At 38.6% G+C, this 23,746-nt stretch overlaps 1 protein-coding gene across 2 annotated transcripts in view; it reads right to left on the bottom strand.

The window, feature by feature from the left end:
• Positions 1–23,746, bottom strand: part of LOC120543959 (rho GTPase-activating protein 26-like) — a 92,495-nt gene that overhangs the window by 5,686 nt on the left and 63,063 nt on the right. For both annotated transcript variants that reach the window (XM_039777400.1, XM_039777399.1), the window contains exons 14-23: positions 22,891–22,965; positions 22,704–22,788; positions 21,193–21,251; positions 14,285–14,390; positions 12,753–12,912; positions 11,217–11,361; positions 9,975–10,158; positions 1,698–1,733; positions 1,486–1,596; positions 136–227 (exon numbers count right to left, since the gene is read on the bottom strand). In XM_039777400.1, coding sequence (XP_039633334.1) covers positions 136–227; positions 1,486–1,596; positions 1,698–1,733; positions 9,975–10,158; positions 11,217–11,361; positions 12,753–12,912; positions 14,285–14,390; positions 21,193–21,251; positions 22,704–22,788; positions 22,891–22,965 — 1,053 coding nt within the window. The remainder of the gene's footprint in view (positions 1–135; positions 228–1,485; positions 1,597–1,697; positions 1,734–9,974; positions 10,159–11,216; positions 11,362–12,752; positions 12,913–14,284; positions 14,391–21,192; positions 21,252–22,703; positions 22,789–22,890; positions 22,966–23,746) is intronic.

Here is a 23,746-nt window from a genome sequence, read left to right as displayed (position 1 = left end):
TCAACTAAAACACGACTAAATGAAGTCCAAACTCCCAAAGTTGACTTTTCGTTTTGACAGTAATTGTTTTTTTCAAACACCAACCCACATTCTTTCCTTTTTCTTTTCTGCGGTCAAGTCCAGAGCCTGACTCACCGTTCTCAAAGATGGTCCCAGCGATGAAGGACAGCTCGGAGTTATGCTCTGCCTTGCAGGCATACAGTGCTCGAGCCTTCCTGCCTGCAATACTGGAGACAATCAGAGAGTGAGAGTGAGACAGTGGGTTCTGGGCTGATTCAGGGGAAAAAACAGACCGCTTTCAGTTTGAAACAATGGTTAATTAAGACATGTCAAACCACAAACAGGTCATTAGGGCTGGGACGATATGCTTTTATCCCGATTTGATTCTTTCACGATACATGGGTGCCGATTCGATTTGTACTGCGATTTTCATTTATTGCGATTCTAGAGGTATTGCGATTCGATTGTATTGAGTATTGCGATTTTCTTTTCTGTCTTTACCAAAAACAAAAGTTGAATAATACACTTCTAGAGACAATATATCATGAGACATTTCTAAAAACGAATTGTTTTCTAAAAAGAATACATATCACGTGTTAGTCAGTCTGACATTTATTTCATTTGTAGAGAAGATTATGTATTTTCTGCATTTTTTGCTGTCCCTGTGAATGGCTATATTCACAAATGATAAAGCATTTTGGATTTTTATGGATTTCCAGTTCTTGCGTTTGCCTTTGTATTTGACACATAACGGCCATATATTTCAAATTTAAGACAGATTTATTCTTACACGTCATTCTTTTATGTTCCTGTACCATTTACAGAATCAGGGTCTGTCACAGAATCGAGAAAACTGAAACCATTTGGAGTGGTTGAAGGAAAGGCTGGGGTTTTGAGGATACAAAGCAGTGGCAAGATGCTTCTGCAGCAGCAAACTTGAAACTTGAAGCACTGTATGTCTGTATTGATCCCATGAGAAGTAATTTAGCCTTCTAAATAGCCTCCTTTCATTGAAAAGATCAGAGGCCATGGCCTACTATATGATGGCTCCTTGAAGCTTGTAGGGAGGAATGGTCTTGAGCAAGGACATTGCAGTAGGGAAGACACTTAATAAGCCTTTGGGTTAAAGAGCTTTTTCTTGAATTATCTTGCTGTTCTTCATGATTTCAAAGTAAACTGGCAACAGTTGAGACATCATCTTTTGAGGAGCTACGTGCTAAGTGTATTAAAGCATATTAGCATATTGTTAAGAGCATTCAAATCATTTACTGAATAGTACTTGACGAGTGCTTAAGTCAAATTACAAGGCACTCCAACACTTGAAGAAGTAGAACGTCTTGTATACAAGATATACAAATATCCAGTTGTTTTCTTTTCTCTTTGGCACACGTCACACACCTTTGCTGTTGAGAAAGATTGTCTAATACTTCACTGTGATTAGTAACAAGCCGTGTTTAAATCATTACACCAACAATGTGGACAAACCTGACAGGGGAGGAGTCACTGGAGGCAGAGGATGTCGGCTGCGGACTTGATGGGGCTGAGAACATCGGCCAGGAGGGAGAACGTGGTGAGGTGGGGCTGGGAGACATTGGGCTGATAGACACATACACACAAAAAGTGCAATTTATAGCACTGGCAGTATTGTACCGAGTAAAATATATATTATTATGTGACTAGGGTGACATTTTTCTTACCTGGTTGGTATGCTGCCACGACACTTTGGGTTCAGCCTGGAAACACAAGATGAAATAAAAACCAAGATGAAGTAATCCATCCAAATGAAGGACCAATAACGTTAAGTACTAAATGTTTCTGGACTTGTAAAAACAAAACAAAGCTATTTTAACTAACCTGATATTAATTTAGACATTATGTCTCAAGAGTGACTATGTTACTGAGGGGTTTTCCCTTCTCACTGTCGTCTCACAGAGATCTACTTGTATTAGCTTTCCAGCACACAAAGGAACAAATGACAAGTCTGCAGAGAAGACCTCACAGCTGGCTTGGCAAAAAAAGCTAAATTAAAACCCAAATAATTTAGCTGCAAGGAGAAACTGACTCCTTAATAACTCTTGATGGTTGATGCAAGTCGCTTAATGTACTCCTGCCCTGACCAAAATAATAACCTCAAATGAAGGCTAATAACCAGGATGAAGAAAAACTGTACATTCTGGTGAGCTTCCAGAGTCAAAACAAATGAAAGATTTAGCGGACTTCACCATGGATACAATTGGTCCCAACATGCAACTGGTACCTACTCAATAGATGAACTAATTGCTGCCTTTTACAGTCGATAGTGAAGACACACATGTAACATTAAATTGACAGGACTAGCATGGTAAAAGTCAAAAATTATTTAAATTTGGTTCATCTATCTACTGTAATTTAACATAGTTGTAGTGGGACTCTTTCCAAGCTTAAGGAAGAGTGTGTATTCACAGTAATTTAATTTCTAATAACAATTCATCCTTCTAACTAGCCAAGCTGTGTGCCTTTGTCGAGCCATTTGTTATTCCATCCATCTACTGTAATCTCATGCCGCATGATCTCACACACACACACACACACACACACACACACACACACACACACACACCACAGTCTTTCAGAAATGACACGCAGGCCGCTATCCATCACCGGCTGCTCTTAAGGACGAATGATAGAGTGAGAGAAAGTGAAAGACAGACAGAGAGGTTTGTTGAAGATTGGAGTGACGAAACAGCGAGGCAGGAAAAGGGAGAAAGAAAAGAAAATCTATTCAAAGTCAATCATATTACATAAAGGCAAAACAATTTGCCTCCGTTGTAGGCTTCAAAACCACTTCTTAAGCCATTTTCTCCTGATTCGTTCACCAACAGGATCTAAGCTGTGAAATCAACAGGTTCCTACCTGATCAGTCTATTGAGTTTGAAATACACTCTACGCACTCCGAGTGCCCCAATAATCACAAACATTATGTTGCCAGAATGGAGCTAAATGGTGCTATTGAAGTTAATAGTGCTGACATTCAGTTGTATTCACGCCAGGGTTTATGTGTGAAAGTGAAAATGTGGAACAAAAACCCTCTCCAAGAGCTGATGCCTCCAGAAGCCATGAGTGTAAGTAAAAAGTGCTACTGCTAATTATGAATTATGTTGCCTTGAACATTGCTAGAGCCACGTGGTTGGAGTTTAAAACCAATCTTTATGTTTAATTCAGTGGGCTGACAATATATGGGCTAAACAGAAATTGCGTATTTCACGACCTCACGTGAGACCGGGTTGATATGGCACAGAGCTCAGAGAGAGGAAAAAAGCTCTTTACCGAGATGATCCTTAGATGAGGATTTTTTGTTTTTATATATATATATATATATCCAAAAAACAAATGTTGACAGTTGGGGAGACTTAAGGGTGAAGTAGAAATAGATTTTTGGGCACTTCTTTAACCAAGTTAAACAAAATATTGGCATATTCCCATGTTATGTGCTTGTAAACAGTTGCTCATTTACATATCCAGCAGACACAAGGCAAGATTAGCAATTATTTGGAGTCATGTTTCAGGCCACCTGGTGAATGGGAGTCCAAAAGTCTTTCAGCACTGGTTCGATCTCCACCAACTCCTGAGAAAAACATCTGTCTCTCTAGCGAATAAATGCTCCACTATGTTCACCAGCTAGTCGTTAAGTTTGTCTGTCTGCCAAAACAAGCTGAAGGGGAACTGCAGAGTCAGGTGACAGACAGTAGGTTTGACTCCTTTTAAATTATACCTAGTTATTTCATCCATTGTTAATATAAAAATATTGATTGGAGCATATATCATTTGAAAAAACTGAAGTACTTTGGAGCAAAGGCAGAATATTACTCAATTATCCTGCCGGTGTTAGACAGTTCCCTCCCTATATATATTTTTAAAGCACATAGGTGAGCCAGGGCATTAGTGCTTTGTTCTCCTATCTACCACTTTGCACACTGAGTAACATCCACTCATTCACAGCAGGGCCTTTTTTAATAGCATACTTTGCCTTTTTTGATGACGTGAACTGTGGTTGCCATAGTGGCGCTGCTATAGCCTAAGGCTAGATTTGGGATAATCATGGTCTGTCTTTCTTTGGGAACAAATGCATGTTGCACTCAATAATCACCATTAATACTGTGACTCATTCAATAACACAGAGGTAAACGTACATGCTCTAAGGAGTCCGTCTGCTGATGCCATCAATGCACTCCAGCAGATAACATTGGCTATAACTCTGCAGTGGAATCACATGTCGTCGAGTGACAAACATAGACAGAGTGATGGATTTGAGGTGGAAAGTTCATTCTTGACCTTAATTGTCAAAACAACTTCACTTCTGGTCCACTCAGTGTTTTGGAGCTTTCCAATGAATCGCACGGATGATGGATGTTTGCGTTGACAGCATTGTGAATCTTGGAAAGACTATCAACATTGTAAAATGACAATGTAAAATTTATCTTATGGTTTGAAATTCTCAACAATTCGAATGTTTTCAACCGAGTGTTACACAAATGGAGCTCTGACTGATATCAAAAACAGATTTGAAACAGAACAGGAAGTGATATCCTTTTAATTCAGCAATACACTTGGAAACTGACCTGATTTCCAGCTGACAACCAAGATATTTTGATTTAAAAGATTTTGGTAAGACTTACAATAAGGGTAGATTAATTAGCATTACTTAATGCATTAATAATCGTTAATTAACCAATAATTACAGTTGACAACCAAGATATTAAATTAAATAAGGTGTCTTATAAACATTTATAAACAATGTTCATGTTTGTTCATGTCAACTAAGATATTAATGATGCACTATTTACCATTAGTGAATGCCTTAACTAATTGTTAATTACAGTTAACTAAGGCGTCTATTTTACCATTAGTTAATGCAGTAATAAGCCTTGACCAACTGTTTTACTGCATTAACTAGTGGTAAAATAGACACCTTAGTTAACTGTAGTTAACAGTTAGTCAAGGCTTATTACTGCATTAACTAATGATATAATAGACACCTTAGTTAACTTTTATTAATGGTTATTCAAGACTTAATATTGCATTAACTAATGATATAATAGACACCTTAGTTAACTGTTATTACCAGTCAAGGCTTATTACTGCATTAACTAATGGTAAAATAGACACCTTAGTTAACTGTAATTAACAATTTGTTAAGCCGTAAACTGTTAATTATTGCATTAATTAATACCTTAGTTAACGTGAACAAACATGAGCATTGTTATTATATGTTTATTAGACACCTTATTTAACTGTAATTAAAGGTTAACTAATGCTTATTAATGCATTAAGTAATGCTAATTAATGTACCCTTATTGTAAAGTGTTACCAAGATCTTATATTGCACCATCTCGGTCCAATATGATTTATTGATTCATTGATTTGTAAAATCAGCACCTAGAGAATTCCACAGCAATATATAAATCAATAGTGTTTTCTCTTTCTCAGATACAACTTGCATATTGGCATTGTGTATGAAAAATGTATGTGTCTGTATTTATTGCTGACAAATACACAGAAATAAAGTATTAAATGCTGTTGCACTGCAACAACAGCATGCAATTCTTGTCCTCAACTTGGCCAGTGTTCTCTTGTTGATTGCATTTCTTTTTACAGTGACAAATACCATATCCTTTTCAGGGGACAAATACAGTTCAGGTTTATAACCTTGGGAAGATCCCTTAAGTAGCCTTCATCAACTGCTTAAAGGCCATTTGTTAAATAAGCATGTAAGACCTGCAAATATCAAGTTTGGACTAAAAGAAAAACAAGCGTGCAAACAGCTCTCAGAAATATTTCAATAATCACAGAGGCATCAGTGAGTCCAACATCTCTATCTGAATTACAGTAATACAGAGGACAGGCAAGATGTTAGACGGGTTAGGTTGGCTAATAAACTGTGCTGCTTGATGACATGAAAATAATGGTGCCACCTTTCCATTATGAAACACCATCTTATCTTTTTACCATACAGCTGAAGACTTCTAACTGCAATCTCACTTCCTCCATGTTGACCTGTTGTCTTGATCATGTCAGTATACTATCCATTTCCATAGCACTGTCATGTCATACCCACCACTCTGCTGCTCTGAGATTCTCTTCTCTAACAGAAATATCACTCTCATTCACTGGAATAATGAAGCATACTCACTTGTTGATTAATTTCTCTGCTTATTGATTATCATTTTGCGTGCTGATGTGTTGTTTTCATCATCATCCAAAAAAAAGTCATCAAGTTGTAACACGTAGCCACACTCATGACTGTGCAGCTTGAGATGGTTGTGGTCGTTACAAGACCTCATAACTGACAAATATTTACAACTCTCTCTCTTTTTTTGTCTTTCCTCTCAAATACCAAACAGACAGGAGGAATAAATAAACATTCACTGACCTTCCCCAAGGGACACAAGGAGGACAGAAAGAGACATTTTGCCATTTACACTTTTACCTTAGCACATCAGGTCAGAGGTCAAGTCCACGAGGTCAGGAGTCATAATCATAATCATATTATTAATCATATTAATTATGCTAGTGTGTTACAGACTCAGGGGTCAGTAAACTTGTGCTCACTGGGTCCTACATTAGCGTACTAGCCTTATTTGCCAATATGACTTTATTTTTTAGTTGTTTTTCTTTTTTTATTAACTTTTTTGCTGCATTAGTATAAAGAGTCATGGGGATGTGATTTGCATGTGAGAGAACTTAAAAGTGGTATTTTAAAAAACAAACTATAGTTAAAGAACATGACAAGTACTGACAATTTTTTAGGTGCCAAAACTGAAAATAACCTCCACCTCAGGGGAATATGGGGATTTTGAAGGCCCAGTTGTTAACCTCTGTCCTTCGTACCTCGCGCTTATCTGTGATGAGGTTGCAGACTGGTTTTTCTTGGAAATCCATGATGTCTGGCTCTGGGAGATTGAGAAAACATGGTCTGGGCTGGAATCAAGAACCCCAGACTGACTGATTTTATGCTGTACATTGGCTTTAATAAATCAGATCCTGGGAATCTTTTAGCTACTTTTCAAATGAGAACTATTGGTCATTAAGTTTGCATATTAAACAGGTTTTATTGCAGGGGTTTAAAAAGGATACACCAGCAATTACAGTACATTGGGGGACTTGAAAGATACACAATTAAAAGAGAAAAATCTAAATCAAAGCAGTAGAGACTGAAATATCCTGACGTTTAGTTCCCAATATGAAATAAGCTCCAATAACAGTGGAAACTTAACTATCCATCTCCTTTTTTAACATTTAAATTACTTTCCCAGGTATTACATCCAAAATCACTCTCACTTTACAAATTAAATGTCACGGCGAGCTGATGTGAATTTTCACTGAATAATTAATTTCATTATAACACAATACAACTTTCTAAGAGACATAATGAGAACTGATGTTTAGTTTCTAATGATCTAAATGATCATAAGAGCTGACATTTGTGGCTTAGTTTGCCTCAACTTGAAGTTAAACTTCCTTTTCAACTGATGTTTGGGCTCTATATCCTTATCGGAATATCTTACTGCACTGTGCACTAGGCCACTTATTATGACTATTATTGGATGGTATGTGATTTTTCACAGCTGAAAAAAAGAACTGTGTTTTTTGTCAAACTATATTGTATTTGTTACGATGAGTGTTTCTGTGTGTGAGAATAACAAATAATCCCATAATCCCGCTCTACATCGCCTCCTGACTGAGTGAATTTAGATCAGATAGAGAGGCCGAAATCTAGTACTTGTTTTTAATCACAATGCTGAAATGTTATGCATTTTTTCTCCATAAATGTACTAAGGTAAAATAGCAGTTCTAAATTTTTAGTTTGACATATTGTCCGTTATTTTGATGCAAATATACACCGTTCATGCTCATTTTATCATCATTACCTAAAGTATCAGCAAAGAATGAGTAGCAATGAGTAGCTTATTTCTACTATACATACTGACTTCCCTGAAAAATCCCTCAACAGCCCTACTGTATCTTTAAATCGGAAATAAAATCCTCTGCTGTGTGTCTATTCACACTTAGCATGCATTATGAGATGCCCTGTAATGACCAACAGGTTGTTCATTTCAGTCTTTAAATGCCTCTTTAATGTGGCTCATTTGCTCTCCATGCTCTTGAATATCTCTTTCAGGTCCTTGGGCTTTCTTACCTTCTGATATCACCAACAAGTAGATGACATATCTCTTCAATCTTTCCATAACACCTGGCCTTGGTTCAAGAAATGCCAAAAATGCGTATACAGTACATGTCACTGCTAACTAATTATTATAAAAAAAGAAAATACTTAACTGGATTACAATTTTACCTGGCTTTGAAAGTGTGTCCTTTTTCTCCATCAAGTTCAGACTAAATGCATACCACAAACCTCATTTTGAAAGGACCATAACTTTTCAACTTATGTGACATTTTTGTGTCATTTAGAGAATGAAGCTGCTTGTAAAGGGGTTTATATGAACATTTCCAGCAGCTGCAATACAGCAAAAAAACTGCCATTAAATGCAGATTTTTCATTTCAGCTGGTATCACTTCAGGGTTAATAACATAAATGCATGCACATGGATAGGTGTGGTCTGTGGTCCTTCATTTTGAGTTCTTGTCAGTCTATAGTGTTCACAAGCAAAATTTATGATAATATGGTTTTTCAGTGCTTCCAAATCCCACTATTTAAGGACTAAGGTCATTGTACTCCATAATATTGTACATACAGTACTGCATAACTTGTTTATGCGTTTTTGTTTTTTTAAATTAGGGCTGATCTACAGCGCAATAAAGCCTAAAATAAGTTTTCCCAAGGGAACGATACCATATACAAGAGAATCAGGACTACTGTAGTGCAATTGTTTACCGCATTTTTTATGTACTCAATGTACATTCTATGGTGTTCACATATTAAAAGTGAAAGTATAAAATTCATTCAATAAAAAAAAAGGTATGAGGCTGGATTTTCACAGTTGCTAACACTGTAAAAAAAAAAAAGAAAAAAGTCTACTTTCACTAAGTGAATGACTTAAATTGATTGCTACCAGTGTGGTGGCTGTTCAAACATGTTGCTTTTTTTGATCACGTCAGTCAGAGCAAATTTCCAGAGGGGGATCCCATTACTGAATAGACAGAGCAATACATAACAGTGTCACACAAATCACATCTAGTGGTAAGTACATAAACAAAAGCTGGATGATAGATGATTGGTATTGTGTATCTTCTCTTGATCTAACAAAGTGTATGTCAACGCCAAAATGGCTTGTAGAAACAACATGATGGGATGGGACCGACAATCCCACAATGGCGGCCTGTACTGTATGTGTGTGCGTGCTCAGCCTCATGTCGCTGTGAATTCCATATGCAGGCGTGTGTTTACCCCCGTTAATAACCTCAGCATGGGTGTGTCCAGTGTTTATATGGTGGAGATGCTTGTTGTGAAAATATTTTTGTTTAAGTTGGTCTTTGGTTTCAGTCGTGTAAATATAAAACTGCTGGCCAGACACCGAGACTGTGTAAAATAAATCCAAGAAATACATGCCAGGTACAGGATTGTATTAAAGATTCACTTATTCAAATTGATTTTGTACCTGCTACATGATACATGTATGTGTGCATGTGAATGTGACTGATGTGTACTCCTTTCTGCAAATGTTTTCCAGACACTTTTGGGATTTAAACAGACAACCTGCCAGTCACAAGACCGCTTCTCTAAGCTCTTAGCTGCCACATATGCACCTATGTGGGCTAACGTGTGTATATGCTCATGTACTCCTATGAATTTCTGTGAGCATGAAAAAAAAGTGCGTGTGTACGTTCTTGAACCAATGTGTTGTGCTTTTGATTGTATTTAAATTTCACGTTTGCATGTATGTCTCTGTATATACAAATGGGTCAAAAAAAATTATGGCTTACAGTATCTCTGAGGAACTAAACAGAAGGTTAACTCCAGATTCATAATCACTTACAGTGAGCTGGGCCGGATCTGCCGGGTGTCCTGCTCTCCGTCGTTGCTGGTCAGGCTGTGTCTCGGGGTTCGACCTTGGCTGCCGCCGCTGCTGCTACTGCTGCTGCTGTTACAGTTGGTAGAGGAAGAAACCGGCTGCTGCAGCTCAGCGACCGTGGTGTTGACAACACTGTTCTTCTTTTCACCTACCAGAATAGTGAAATATTTACAGGCTCTTTGGATTTTTCAGGCAAAAAAAGCCACTTTTCAATTAAATTAAATTCAATTTTATTTATAGTATCAAATCATAACAAAAGTTATCTCAAGACACTTTACAGATAGAGTAGGTCTAGACCACACTCTATAATTTACAAAGACACAGCAATTCCAATAATTCCCCCAAGAGCAAGCATTTAGTGCAACAGTGGCGAGGAAAAACTCTCTTTTACGCAGAAACCTCGGACAGACCCAGGCTCTTGGTGGGCTTTTATACTGACATGCCTTTTCCTGTTGTAAGACCATATGTCTGTTGACCACTCTCTCTGATTATTAGCTAACTGACTCAAAGCAATAGATTAAATATTCAAGATTTTTATTTGTCATTTGTGCATACACAAAACGTCCAGGCAAATAGGAATTCTTATGCAGGCTCTTTGAGTTAAGGGCAAAGAAAAGCACACGACTAAAATAAAAAAAATACAAGCTAAATAAATTTAAATAAAATAAGACAAAAAACTTAGTTATTATACAAAAGAATGCAAACACTTTCTATTATTGCACATTTAATCACAGTGAATTGTTCAGTGTTTTATTTTGTTTTTGCCATCAGTCTGACTGTGGCAGGGAGAAAACTGTTAGATAAAGAATAATAAATAGATAGAACTGTGTTTTATGTGTAGTGATAGTGTCTGCTCTGCTGTGTCAGAGTCTGTATGTGCAGTGTTTGTGTCTGAGCAGAGAGTGAGCTGGGTGGAGTGAGTGTAATGATGCTCTATCCTCTTTTCCGGCATCACTGTGTGTATATGGTGTCCATGGAAGGAAGCTTAGTCCCTCTAACCCTCTCTGCAGTCTGCAATACTGACCACTGATAGCTTATTGTTAAAGATTTTTAAACAAAAAGTGGTGGTTATAGGTCTTTTTCTCGCTAAGCGCCTTACCATACAGCAAAACATAGCAGGTGTGAGCAAATGAAAAGAAAAAAAAAATAAATAAGGGAAGGAAAACAATCAATACATTTGATTCTTTTTTAGGTGGTTCAGCTCACCTTTCTGGGAATGTGTTGGTGTGTGGAAGAGTGTGAGCGGCCTCTCGCTGCAGGACGGGGCTTTGCTCTCGGTGCTTGTCCTCCTGGACAGGTTGAGCTGCATGTTGGTCGGACCACCTACAGAAATCGGCACGTCCCTGAATATCTGCACAAACAAGACAGACAGTCTGTTGTGTGTGTGAGTATAACCAAAGAAACAATATATACATTTTACTCCATTAAACAACATGTGTACAGCATAGAAACAGTGATCACAATGTTGTGCCTAAATGTAAGAAAGAAAATGCAACAATATGCAAGATTGTGATTTGATACACAGTCTGTGTAGAGGCTGAGAGGGTAGAGATAGGGTGAGAAGTTCAGTCAACTCTGAGTAGAGCCGCTGCTCCTTTGCATCGAAAGGAGCCAGTTGAGGTGGTTTAGGCATCTTATAAGGCACAACGAGCTGGGAAGAGGCCACAGGGAAGACCCAGGACTAGGTGGAGACATTATATCTCCACCCTGGCCTGGGAACTCCTCGGGATCACTCAGTCAGAGCTGGCTAATGTAGCTCCTGAAAGGGAAGTTTGGGGTCCCCTGCTGGAGCTGCTGCCCCACAGACCTGACCCCGGATAAGCGAATGACGACGGATGGATGGTGATTTGATACAAAAACAGTAAAACAATCAACAAGACACAATACAAAGTTGACTCACTTTATACCTAGTTAATTCTTACCATCATGCTCTCTGTTGAAATGAGAGTTGGTCTAACGTGAGCTTATATATATATATATATATCTCAATTAATTAATTCCTGGATTCATACCACAAAATTTCAACCTTTGCAGCTTAGACTCTGTTTAACATAACGACAAAGCTGCTTGCGGCTGTGTATACAACTTCTTTTAAGTGGGAATAATGACATATGCAGTAACATTGGTGACATTTATTTCTAATCCCTGAAGCACAATTATGCAAGATGCAGAACATCCCATGTTATGATAAAAATATACTGCACTGTTTCAAGTTGTTTTGCTCTTTGTCAATTATGTATCACTATGTTTTTTTCTAGTAATGCTGCTCTGTGTAAGTCTGTTATTTCAGCCTAAGTCAAATGTAATCATTTTACCATCCATTCATCTGTCATTGCCTTTTTTTCGACTTTTTAGCCAGCCCCACACCCTAAACTCCACTCAAGAAGGAAAATTGAGAAAAAAAACTGATTGGAGTGCTGGAGAACCCATTTCAACACACTGGATTTGTTGTTTTGGTTGCCGAAAAGCGCAATAAAACGTCATAAGCAAGATCACATAAAACCTACAAAGGTTTGTGTGTGTGTCTGATCGTTTGTTTCCTTCACTGGCTGATCCTCTGTGTTTGTAGCATGTGCTATTTCAGATATAAATAGTTAGGTGCATTCATTGTTGTTTAAATGCATAAACTAATCCCCTTGATAAAGCCAAGTGATTAATTTAATCCTCAACCACATCACCAAACTCTGTTGCTTATGCTACTCATTTGTATAACGTAGCCTACACACTCATATTCCCGCTTACCTTCTCATGGTGCTCTATGAGGATCTCTACTACAATGTTCTGGAACTTGATGTCCATGATGGCTGCCACTGTCTCCTCCTGTGGGCGGAGCAGAGTTGGACCGAAGACAACACCGAGATTGGCGATGGTCATCAGGTTCTGCTGGTGGTGATTAGCCACACTGTTAAGGGGGGGTAGACAGAGAGTTAGTGTGTCCCATTCATATCAACGAGTACATGCTAAATAACAGAACACCTCTCTGTATAAAGCAATACAGTTTCAACACAAACCGAACATTCTAACCCAGGTAGGATTTACTGTTGTTGGTTCAGTTTAGTAGACAGAGACCTAAGGTGTGTTTATTGTGATCCAGCCATTCAACCCATAGGCCAGTGATGATGACATAGATGACCGCCGGTTGGTGTAATGCACTAAGCCCAGGTAAAAATGTGCATGTCTTCAGATTACCCGATTTCACGCTTGCCTACATGTTGGCTGATGTCCCATTTATCGCACATTATATCATGCTGCTGCTGTTGAAGAAAAGCCCCACAAAGCAAGAGGGCTTAGATGGGGGTTTTGAATAAAAACACAATGCCAGTCAGCTGCATTAGAGGAATAATTGCACATAAGCCAACTGTGCCATGCCCTGTTTTTTAGCTTATGGGCTGCAGCAGCTTGTGGTTATGTAATCTACAGACAGACAACCTGTTTGATTCACAAATGTTCTTGTCTATACAGTATATTGTTGCTTATGTAGAGTATAAAACAATCCAAAATGTAGAGGCAAAGGTGGGATTTGAAGTCCTGGGAGAAAAAGAGGCAATTGTCAGTGGCCTTTATACAGAAATATGAGATCTTTGCATGAGTCTTGTGACTAATTTGTTGAACTTAATCATCAGCAGTTGCGCTGCTGAAATGTCCTTGAGAAAAACATTGAGTTCTAATCAGGGGTGAGTAGCATATTATTATCTACCAGTAAGCACTGATATGGTGACTTACAGGTTAAAGTATATCTATATCTATACCTGCTTGAATGAAATATAGTCATTTAAATCCCATTAAAACAAAAGTTATAAGTAAACAAAATGTATGGCCCAGTTTTACCCTAAACATGGAGACCTGTTAAAACCTTGTAAACCTGCAAATCACCCAATTCTTATTGGGCTGCGGCCATAGTAGCTTCTACACTTCCTGGCATCCACAGAAAGACCTTCACCTAACCATTAACCCTTCTTTCCCTTCAAAGTAGATTTGGCCTGGATGGGTTTCTATTTTTCAGAACACACTGCCTTAATGCATGCAGTCAAGAGATTATACAGAGCCCTAATCCTCCCCAATGATGGACAACAACAACAATAAAGATGAGGAGCATAACAGCAATATGGATGGAGAAAGAGGAGAGGGCATGAGAGAAAAGGAGAGGAGAGAGTTCCCTATGCATTACATAGAACCTGCTAAATGTAAATACTGTGCTGTTTTTTAACTGCACAAGGTTTGATACAGCATAATGAATGACTACAGTTGTCCATGTGTGTGACATCTCCACCTACGTTGCCAGGTGTTTTATAAGCAGCTCCAGCATCTGTCTGTTCTTCTCAGGCAGCCGGTGCACCAGGGCATGGATCTCTGTCACTCTGGCCTCTTGGTTGTCCAATTCTGGACAAAGACAGATATAAAGACAGAGGGAGAGACTGTTGAAGACAAAAGACTTCAGAGTGTCACATTCGATTACTTTTTCATTGACCCATACAGTACATGTAAGGAGCAGAAACACTGAACGGGTAAACTAAAGTGTCTTTTTTTCTGAAATGGGGAAGATTTTTTTAAAAAAAAAAAAAAGTAAAAAAAGAGGAAAAAAAAAAAAAAAAAATATAAAAAAATTGTTTTAAAAAAAAACAAAAAGTCAAACTTTGTAAGCATGAGTTAAGAAATAAAAAGAATCGCATACAAGGTCTTCAAGTTAAATATCAGTTTTTTTACGAGGTAAATATCACTCAGATTCAGTGGATCAATTATGCAAAGGTCTTCATAACTATAGCATATTAATGTCATCACTCAAGGTGTGAAGGACTAGGCTGGCAATATTCTTGATTTTTCCTATTGTCAATAAATAACATGAAATCACCAAAACCAACAATGAATTGATCTTATTAACTAAGTATTGTCTGTAGGGATAGGTACTGAAACCTCTTAATAAACGGACCCCAGACAGACACACACAGCTCTTACTGGCAATGGTGGAGAGAATTTGCTCTCAAGTCTGGTTACACTTCACAAGGGTCAATGCGGACAATGCTCGTTGTCACAAGTGCAACACGTGTTTTGCATGTTAGGGCAAATGGCTAGCGAAAGTGCATCACATACTGGCGGAGAAGTGCACAGTTTTCGAATGCCTAGCTCGTAGTTCATCTCTCGTTGACCCATCCACCTCAGTTCAGTCAGGACCACTTTGTCAAAATAGATTCATTCATCTGCAATTTAGTGGTATGGCTCTGTTCTGGGGCCTCCCCACTCTTCCACGTGCATACGTGGAAAGCATGAGGCAGGGAGAGCACACCTCCCTGCCCTTCCAAAGCCTTAAGCCGGGAGAGCAATCCCCATAGGGTACAGAACAGAGCAGAATCAATGACAGACAACATCAATTTAAAAGAAGGAGCTGGGGTGGAGGTGGATTGCAAGCGCTAGCAGAGATGCTTGCTTAGGAATGGTCAGCTGAGATAATAGCCGAGCTTGACTCCGTGACCTGCGAGAACCTACGCTATGCTTCATGTATGGTATGCATGCTAGCAGCCTAGAACCCACACAGAGTTAACTACATGGTACAAACAAGGGTTATGAGGAAAAAAAAAACACAATGTTAATACGACATATTATTAAACAGACTGGAAAACTGGGTAGGCCTTTCTGGAACAGTACTACAGTGGTTTGAATCCTATTTAAAGAATAGATATTACTATGTGTCAATAGGTAACTATGCATCTGAGCGCACAAGTTTGACATGTGGAGTTCCCCAAGGCTCCATCCTGGGGCCTCTACTGTTTAATATATACACGCTGCCCCTAGCTAAAATCATGGAAAACAACAACATAAACTATCACAGCTATGCGGACGACACACAGATTTATATAACCTTGTCACCCGGAGACTACAGTCCAATACAACACCTGGCCAGGTGCATTGAACAAATCAACGAATGGATGTGCGAGAATTTCCTAAAATTAAATGAAGATAAAACGGAGGTGATCATTTTTGGACCAAAAAATTAACGATTAAAAGTCAATGCTCATCTTCAAACAACAATGTTAAAAACAACAGACAAAACAAGAAATCATGGCATAATTATGGACTCTGACCTGAATTTTAACAGCCACATTAGGTCAGTAACTAAATCTGCCTATTATCATCTTAAAAATATAGCAAGGGTAAAAGGACTTATGTGCCAACAGGATTTGGAAAAACTTATCCATGCTTTTATTTTCAGCAGACTTGACTACTGCAACGGTGTTTTTACAGGTATTCATAAAAAGTCTATTAAACAGCTGCAGCTGATTCAGAACGCTGCTGCACGAGTCCTTACCAATACCAAAAAAATAGATCACATCACTCCAGTTCTGAAGTCCTTACACTGGCTTCCTGTGCATCAAAGAATAGATTTCAAAATACTCATGTTAGTTTATAAGTCACTAAACGGTTTAGGACCAATTTACCTTTTGAATCTGCTACTACACTATGAGCCGTTGAGATCCTTGAGATCATCAGGGACGGGTCTGCTTGCCATACCCAGAGTCAGAACAAAAAAGGGGGAAGCTGCGTTCAGCTTCTATGGTCCCTACATCTGGAACAAACTACCGCTAAACTGTAGGTCGGCACCTAATCTCAGCTCTTTTAAATCAAGGCTGAAGACCTTTCTTTTTAACGCTGCTTTTTCTTAATAAATTTTTGTATTTAAATTTAAAAATTTTAAATTGAATTTTTTATTCATTCATTTTTTATAACGGTTTCTTCATCTGGTACCAATTTGTATGATATTTTTAACTGTGTCTTTATGTCTTGTGTAAAGCACTTTGTGCTATACAAATAAAATTGCCTTGCCTTGCCTTAATAATGTTCTTTTCTTTTAAAAAAAAAAAGAACAAAAATAACCAGAGTACCGTAAAGTACTGGATCTTATGTCTTCAGTAGCAGCCAATGGGCTTGGGGCTGGGTGCCAAAGACAGGGTATGGATGATGGAAAGTATTCAGGGATGGACTAGTCTGACTCACCGGATGTAGACTGTTGGTATCAGCCTGCTATTGGATGCTTATTTCAGACAAAATTCTCCTCCCCTTTGGCTATCTCCGCCATCTATTTTGCAAGGGCACAGTCGCTGCATCCTGGGCTTACAGTAGCGCTGCCCAAGATGATTGTGATTGGTTTAAAGAAATACAAGCAAGCCAGATCGTTTTTTCCCCCTCTATACCAGAATGATATTGGGTGCAGCACAGTGGAGATAGGTCTGACTACACAAGGCTAGGGACGGACTTGTTTTAGTCTTTTCATTTGATAGGTTGACAATAAGAAAAATATAACACCACACTTATGCTTAAGGTTTGAATAAGGGTTTATGTGATTAGAATTATAAAGTAATTTATAACACTCATAATATAGACTGAAAGATCATTTATTTTTTTACAAGAGAGGGAGACACAGAATAAGACAAAAAAGTGTGGAGTGATGGGAGTCAGAGACAAATGAAAAGGTAGTTTTAGTCACGGAGTGTTCAACTCCGTTGCAAAGTGGGACTGCTCTGTGTCCTGGTGATTAACAGATAGATATGCAGGGCAGACACACATGCAGGCAGGCAGAGGAACCGGTTGTTGATGGATGACAATAATAAATCATGGCTGCGGAGCCAGTCGATTGCGAGAACTTAAATACCTATAACATCCACATGCATCTACAAGTCCACGGCACCCATATATGCCTCCAAACGGATGCATACACATTAAAACAGCAACGCTCATCATTCCCTATTATGCATTCTCTGGTGTCCACCACTACACACATTATGCTAAAGCACACAGTCGTCTCTTCCTTCAAACCTAATATGGTACATGCATGCACAGCAATGTATGTATCACTTTTTCAGAAAAACAAGTTTACCAATTTTGAAGATGTTTTCATTCCATCTAGGAGTGAATTTAGAGCAGAATTCAACTGGTTTTTAATCCCTGACATAATGTTCCAATCACACCAGGCTCTGGAATTAACTCCCACTAAAGCCTATCAAATACCAGAAGAGAGATAAACAGGTAAATTAAATATGATTAACCAATGAGGTCAATTTTAATTTACATGAATTTTATCTTTCGTCACAGTTTGATGTGATGGACAAAGATCAGTATGTAGATCCGACATGTCGGTCAAACACAAACAGATACTTTGTCATTAATTATATTAAACACATTCATTCAGAAATTCTGCGATTCATTCAACATTTTGGGAAATATGCTTATCTGCTTTATTGCAGAGAATTAGATGACATGATCAATATCAATATCATTTTTGTGTATTGAATATAGAGCTAAAGCCAGGAAGCAAAGATAAAGATAATAAAGATAAGCAGCAGAAAATGAATGGGTGGATGGATGGATGGAAAACAAAAAACCTATGTTTTGATAACAGAGGGTAAAATAGGAAAACTCCTGATCCATCTCGTTACTCGTTTAACGAGGAGACTGACTGGTTTTGATCCATGGTACTGTTTTTTTTGTCAGCTTGGCTGCTTGAAAAGAGGGATAGGATATTTTGAAGCCTGTGAAATATGGGCTATGCAGGTAAGACTCTCAATGTCAAACTTTACATTGGCTTCATATCAAACTCATGGTGATCATCTTCCACCCCTGTATCATCTCTCATCCTTTCATCTATTTCTTTTATGGACTTTATGAAGCTAAACATGAATAATGTTTGGTCCAGCTTTTTAGTATCTTTACAAAAAACTTCACCTCACAGCAGTGACAAATAAAGCCAAATGAAAAGCAAGTGGAAGGAATTCAGGCAATTCATACAAGTGAAAATGTCAGATAGGAGACAGAGTAAGAAAATAGAGGGAATAAAGGTGAAATATAAGGAGAAAATTGATGAATTAATGAGAATGAGATACTTCAAGCAAAACCTAATGATTGGAGATTAATTACTGTGTGTTTTCTTGCTGGTACATGCCTTATGCAGGTATCTGAAATCCAGGTGGCACTACTCTCCATACTCCTCGTCTTTCTCTCAAAGTCTCTATTTCATGGTCTAAATCAGTTAGTGCTGCAAAAACTCAATTTTGTAACCTAGGAACCACATGAGAAAAATCAAATACACTGATATGATTGCAGTGACTGTTGGAGAGTTTAGGCAATCTGTCTTCAAGACAGCAGAGTCTTTTTTGAAAACAAAATTATTTACCCTGACTCAATATACACCATACCCATCGGGTGCTGGTAAAGAAGAAGAAAAAAGGGGAAAGTTTTGCAGCGGTTGTTTGACCCAACAAACCTGAAAACACTAAGCTCTCCGTTTAAACCAGATTAGCATGGGATGGGAGAGAGTAAGCCGAGACGAAACCGGAGGAGGAGGAGGAGGAGGAGGAGGAGGAGGAGGAGGAGGAGGGGGAAGATAAGGTTGGTGAACAGGGTGGTGGGAGGAGCTGGAGAGGATGCGTGAAAGAGAGGAGAAAGGGAAGAGCTGAAAGAGGGAGCTCAACCAAGGACGCTGTCCTCAAAACACCCCGCTGCTTCTGCAAAATTCCACCTTGGAAAAAATACAAAAGCATACTCACACAAGCAGACATGCATTCTGCACATATGCATTCACCCCCAAATTTATGACATGCATATTCAAACACCCACGTAAACAGAAGCCAATGAATGGTAGAGGAAAAGAAGAGGGAAGAAGTTAAACATAACGAAAGACTATAAATCTGTAAACTTGTATAAATAGTTGGCAAGCATGTGACATAGTTTATGATTATTACAAAACCATGAATGCATTATAGGATTGGTGGTCCAAGTTAGTATCAAACCAGCTACCTTGGCATTCTTAACTGCCACGCTTTCTCCCAATACACACTTTAACCCAGTTTTCTCTCCAGTTGACCTCAATATGGAGCCATTTCCTGGTAGTGTTGCCAGAGACATAGTCATTTCCTGGCGTTCCTTCCCCTGTCATCTCGGCTTTCTAGAGGCTTAGCTACCGACAAACAAAGCAAACAAAGTCACTGACACATCCTGTAACAAAGCAGACCAGACTGGACCGGACTAGACTTAACTGCACCTGGGCTCGTTAGAATAAGACCAATTTTCAAGTCAGATACAATAGCTACACGAAAATGGACCAGACCATACGAAACCAGGCTAATCAGGCCCAAATAAACTACATCAAACAAGGCCAGACAAAACTTGGAATAGAAACTATTACATTCTGCTGTCAAGAGTCATCATGCAAAGTCTCTTTTTTAGTGGTCTAAATCAATAAGTGCTTGTAAAGTTTTTTTGTAGCCTATGAGCCACATGACAAGAATAAAATACACTGAAATGATTGCAGTGACTGTTGGGAGAGTTTAGGCAATTTGTCTTTAAGACAGCAGAGTGTTTTTTGAAAATGAAGTTATGTATCCTGACTCAATACACCACACCCATCAGGTGCTGGTGAAAAGAGATTTTGCAGTGGCTGTTTGACCCACCAAAGCTCAAGACACTTTCATTAGGTAAATCAGCTGAAGAGGCTTTTCCCCTTCATTAGGGAATTTGAATTAAATTTGCATATACATATTGTGTACAAACACTTCACACAGAAGGTCAGTAACATACTGTGTACCCAACACAACATAAAGCTACCAGAGCAGACAGGACAGACAGAGGGGGCATGGTGGCACAGTGGGTGCCCTATTATCCCAGTAGGTGAACCATCTATTTATAACTGGTTTAATAGAAAACCATGGCATCAGTCACAAGATGATTCATATGATATGTTTGATATTCTCAGAATTAAACCAAGGAGGAATGTTTAAGAAATTGCTTTAAAGAGACATGTATTTTGAGAGGAATGAATAGGACAACGAATCACTGTCTCAAGTATTACAAAAATTAAAAAACCTCTAACCCATCTTTAATCCATTAATAAACTGCACATACTGTATCGACATGATATGACTCAACACACCAAAGGACTTAAGGATTCTCCTCCTTAGCAGTTTGTTGTAACCACTCCATGTAAACCGTATGGTCCGTTATTCACTACAGTATAGTTTTTTTTTTTTTTAATCCAAGGTGGTCTTAGAATAGCTGTTTGCAGTGTTTTTATTTGGTTAACAGTGGGAATCAAACAACCTCAAACTGCAAGAGAGTCCGTTTTATACAGTATTCTGCTGACTCAACTCACATTTGATAGGCAAATAAGACATAACACATAAAAAGGAAAAAAACTCACTGGCTGCTTTGATGAAGCTCCTCTGGTACTGGTACGTCATGAGAGGTCCGGGCAGCACTCTGGAAACACAGGAGACGGAGACGTCAGGTGGAGAATATCAGCTTGGAAAATGGAGCTTTGCGAAAATCAATGAATATGGACAGTTGTGGATGAGCACTCATCTAACTATGTTCTCCTTCTCGTCTTTCATCTCCACCATGCCAGCTTCCACAGTAGAGGGAAAAAACAGTTGGTGCTACGAATAATCCCTCTATGGGAAAATAAAGTTTCTAAAAGAAAAGTAGGCTTAACAAGCAAATACTGGCTTTAAAAAACTGGAAGATTAGCAATTTATTGAGGTGGATCCAGGCCTAAGATGTTTTATACAAGAGACAGAAAGCAGCAATTTGCATTTGAGCTAAGTGCCTCCGTTCCACCATACAATGGAAGAGTAACTGTACATGTGTACACTTTTTACATGTGTAAACATGTAAAAAGTCCTGCTAGCAATCCTGTTACCATTAAAGAGAGTTTTCATATTCGGGCTGTGAAAAAATGTGATATTTGTTTTGCTTGATTTACTAAAGTCTACGATGGCTTAGGGACTTTTTTGCTGACTTTATGTTGACCAAACTGTAAATGAGAAAGCTATATGAGACATGCAATAATACAGTCAAAGATATTTGACTTCTTGCCGATAATATAAAAGCATGTCACTAAACTTCCCTTAAAGGCATATTATGTAATGAGTATGCCTAACCGTTTGTTAACACACAGGAAGTTCAAAGTTGGTGCAGCAGTGTTCGAGCAAGCTAGAGAATGAATAAAGATAGGGAGCACTGAAAAAAGCAGTGAATCAGAGGAATACACACACACACACACACACACACACACACACACACACACACACACACACACACACACACACACACACACAAACACACAAACACACAAACACACACCTCTGTGGGAAGGTGCCACATTGCTGGAATATGAGTGAATGCAGAGTTTCATCCTGTCTGTTTCTATGTGTGTCTGTGTCAGTTAAACGTGTGTGTCGATGCCGGCAAAGCAGCAGTTGGAAATGAGAAGGGGCTGCACAACCTACTGGCTGTTATTGCCTGGGGGTTACACACCCACGTGGGGCCCAAAGGCTCTTTGTTAACAGCCCAAAACGTCCCGACTGATCAAAATAAAAAGGGAAGACAAAATGCAGGCAGAGTACAGGGTCACTGAAGATACACAGGGGTGTCAGAGTGGGGGTGAAAAGGGGACTGAGTACCCAGGGCTCTCTTGTAAGGAGGGCCCAAAAAGATGCTAGAATGAATAATTGTGGATATGGGGAGGGGCCCATAGAGAATGCCTTTTTACAGGGCCCAGAAGTTTATGCTACACCCCTGAAGATACAGATACTACCACACACTTGTAGTGGGTCATAAGTAATACTTGAGGTTTACTTTTGTATTATCTACATCTATAGATTGTTTTATGTTTTATAATGTAAATGCATTTCTGTAAGCTTTTACACAAACCTGAGATAGTGCTTGATAGCACTCGTGATAGTCTTGATCTCCCACTCTGAGTTCTCCAGCTCCACATCAGCACATGTCTTAGGATCTAATGGACAAAAATGAAGATAGAAAGAAAAAAATATATATTACAGAAGAGAAAATATATTTTATTTTCAGGTTGACTAAATTTGTGTGAGTGTGTGTTTACCCATAGCGAGGCCTAGTAGTTTTTGTACTCTGGAGTTGACGCCAACGATTCTGTACAAGCCCTGATCATCGATACCTGCAGAAGAGAGGTTACCCCGTTCTTAATTTAAGTGCTTCCTGCAGCATTACACTTGCTGCATTTAAAAATTACTGAAGATAAAAGGTAAAGTACATTAGCAAGAGAATTTCACCAAGCAAATGCTAATTTATCCACTGACAATCAATCCTAAACTAGATGGTGTTGGTAAAAAAAAAAATACAGGCAGTTTTCTGGTTTAACATCAGGAAGAAGGCATTAATGGTAATAAGATGCCACGTCTCCATGCTTACATAGAAGGTTTTTTAAACCTGGCACCACTCAAAGACTGCTGTTCAATTAATATGACATCACAGATATCAAATCAAACTGCTGAATCTAAAAAGGTGTAGGAAGACTATTACTCAGCATACATTTCATGAGAACCAAGAGCAGGACAGTGAGCAAGGATTACTGAAATGACAAACCATTTCAGTATAATAAAAGTAGATTTTAACATCTAAGTACATGTACATTTGCCTTGACATTTGATTTATCAACATTTATCAACAACCATTTTCTTTGTTCCATTTTTATGTTCATACATGTCCCCCATGTAAAGAATAATCCTGGCATCTCAGAAACACAATGGCGTTCTATACCATCAAAATGTAAATGCGTCTGCAGAGCGATGAAAAGCCAAAGAATGTTCCGTGATAGATGCTTTGAATGCAGTCTATGACAGGAAAGGGAGTGATATTGCACATGTGGACCTTTTTACTGTGACATTTCAGAAGGAAGTCTGTAGAGAAATACTTCCAGGTGCATCAGAATACAACAT

This window comes from Perca fluviatilis, chromosome 16 (assembly GCF_010015445.1).
Source record: "Perca fluviatilis chromosome 16, GENO_Pfluv_1.0, whole genome shotgun sequence".
Classification (NCBI taxonomy): Eukaryota; Metazoa; Chordata; class Actinopteri; order Perciformes; family Percidae; genus Perca; species Perca fluviatilis.
This window is presented reverse-complemented; position numbering and strand designations above follow the sequence as displayed.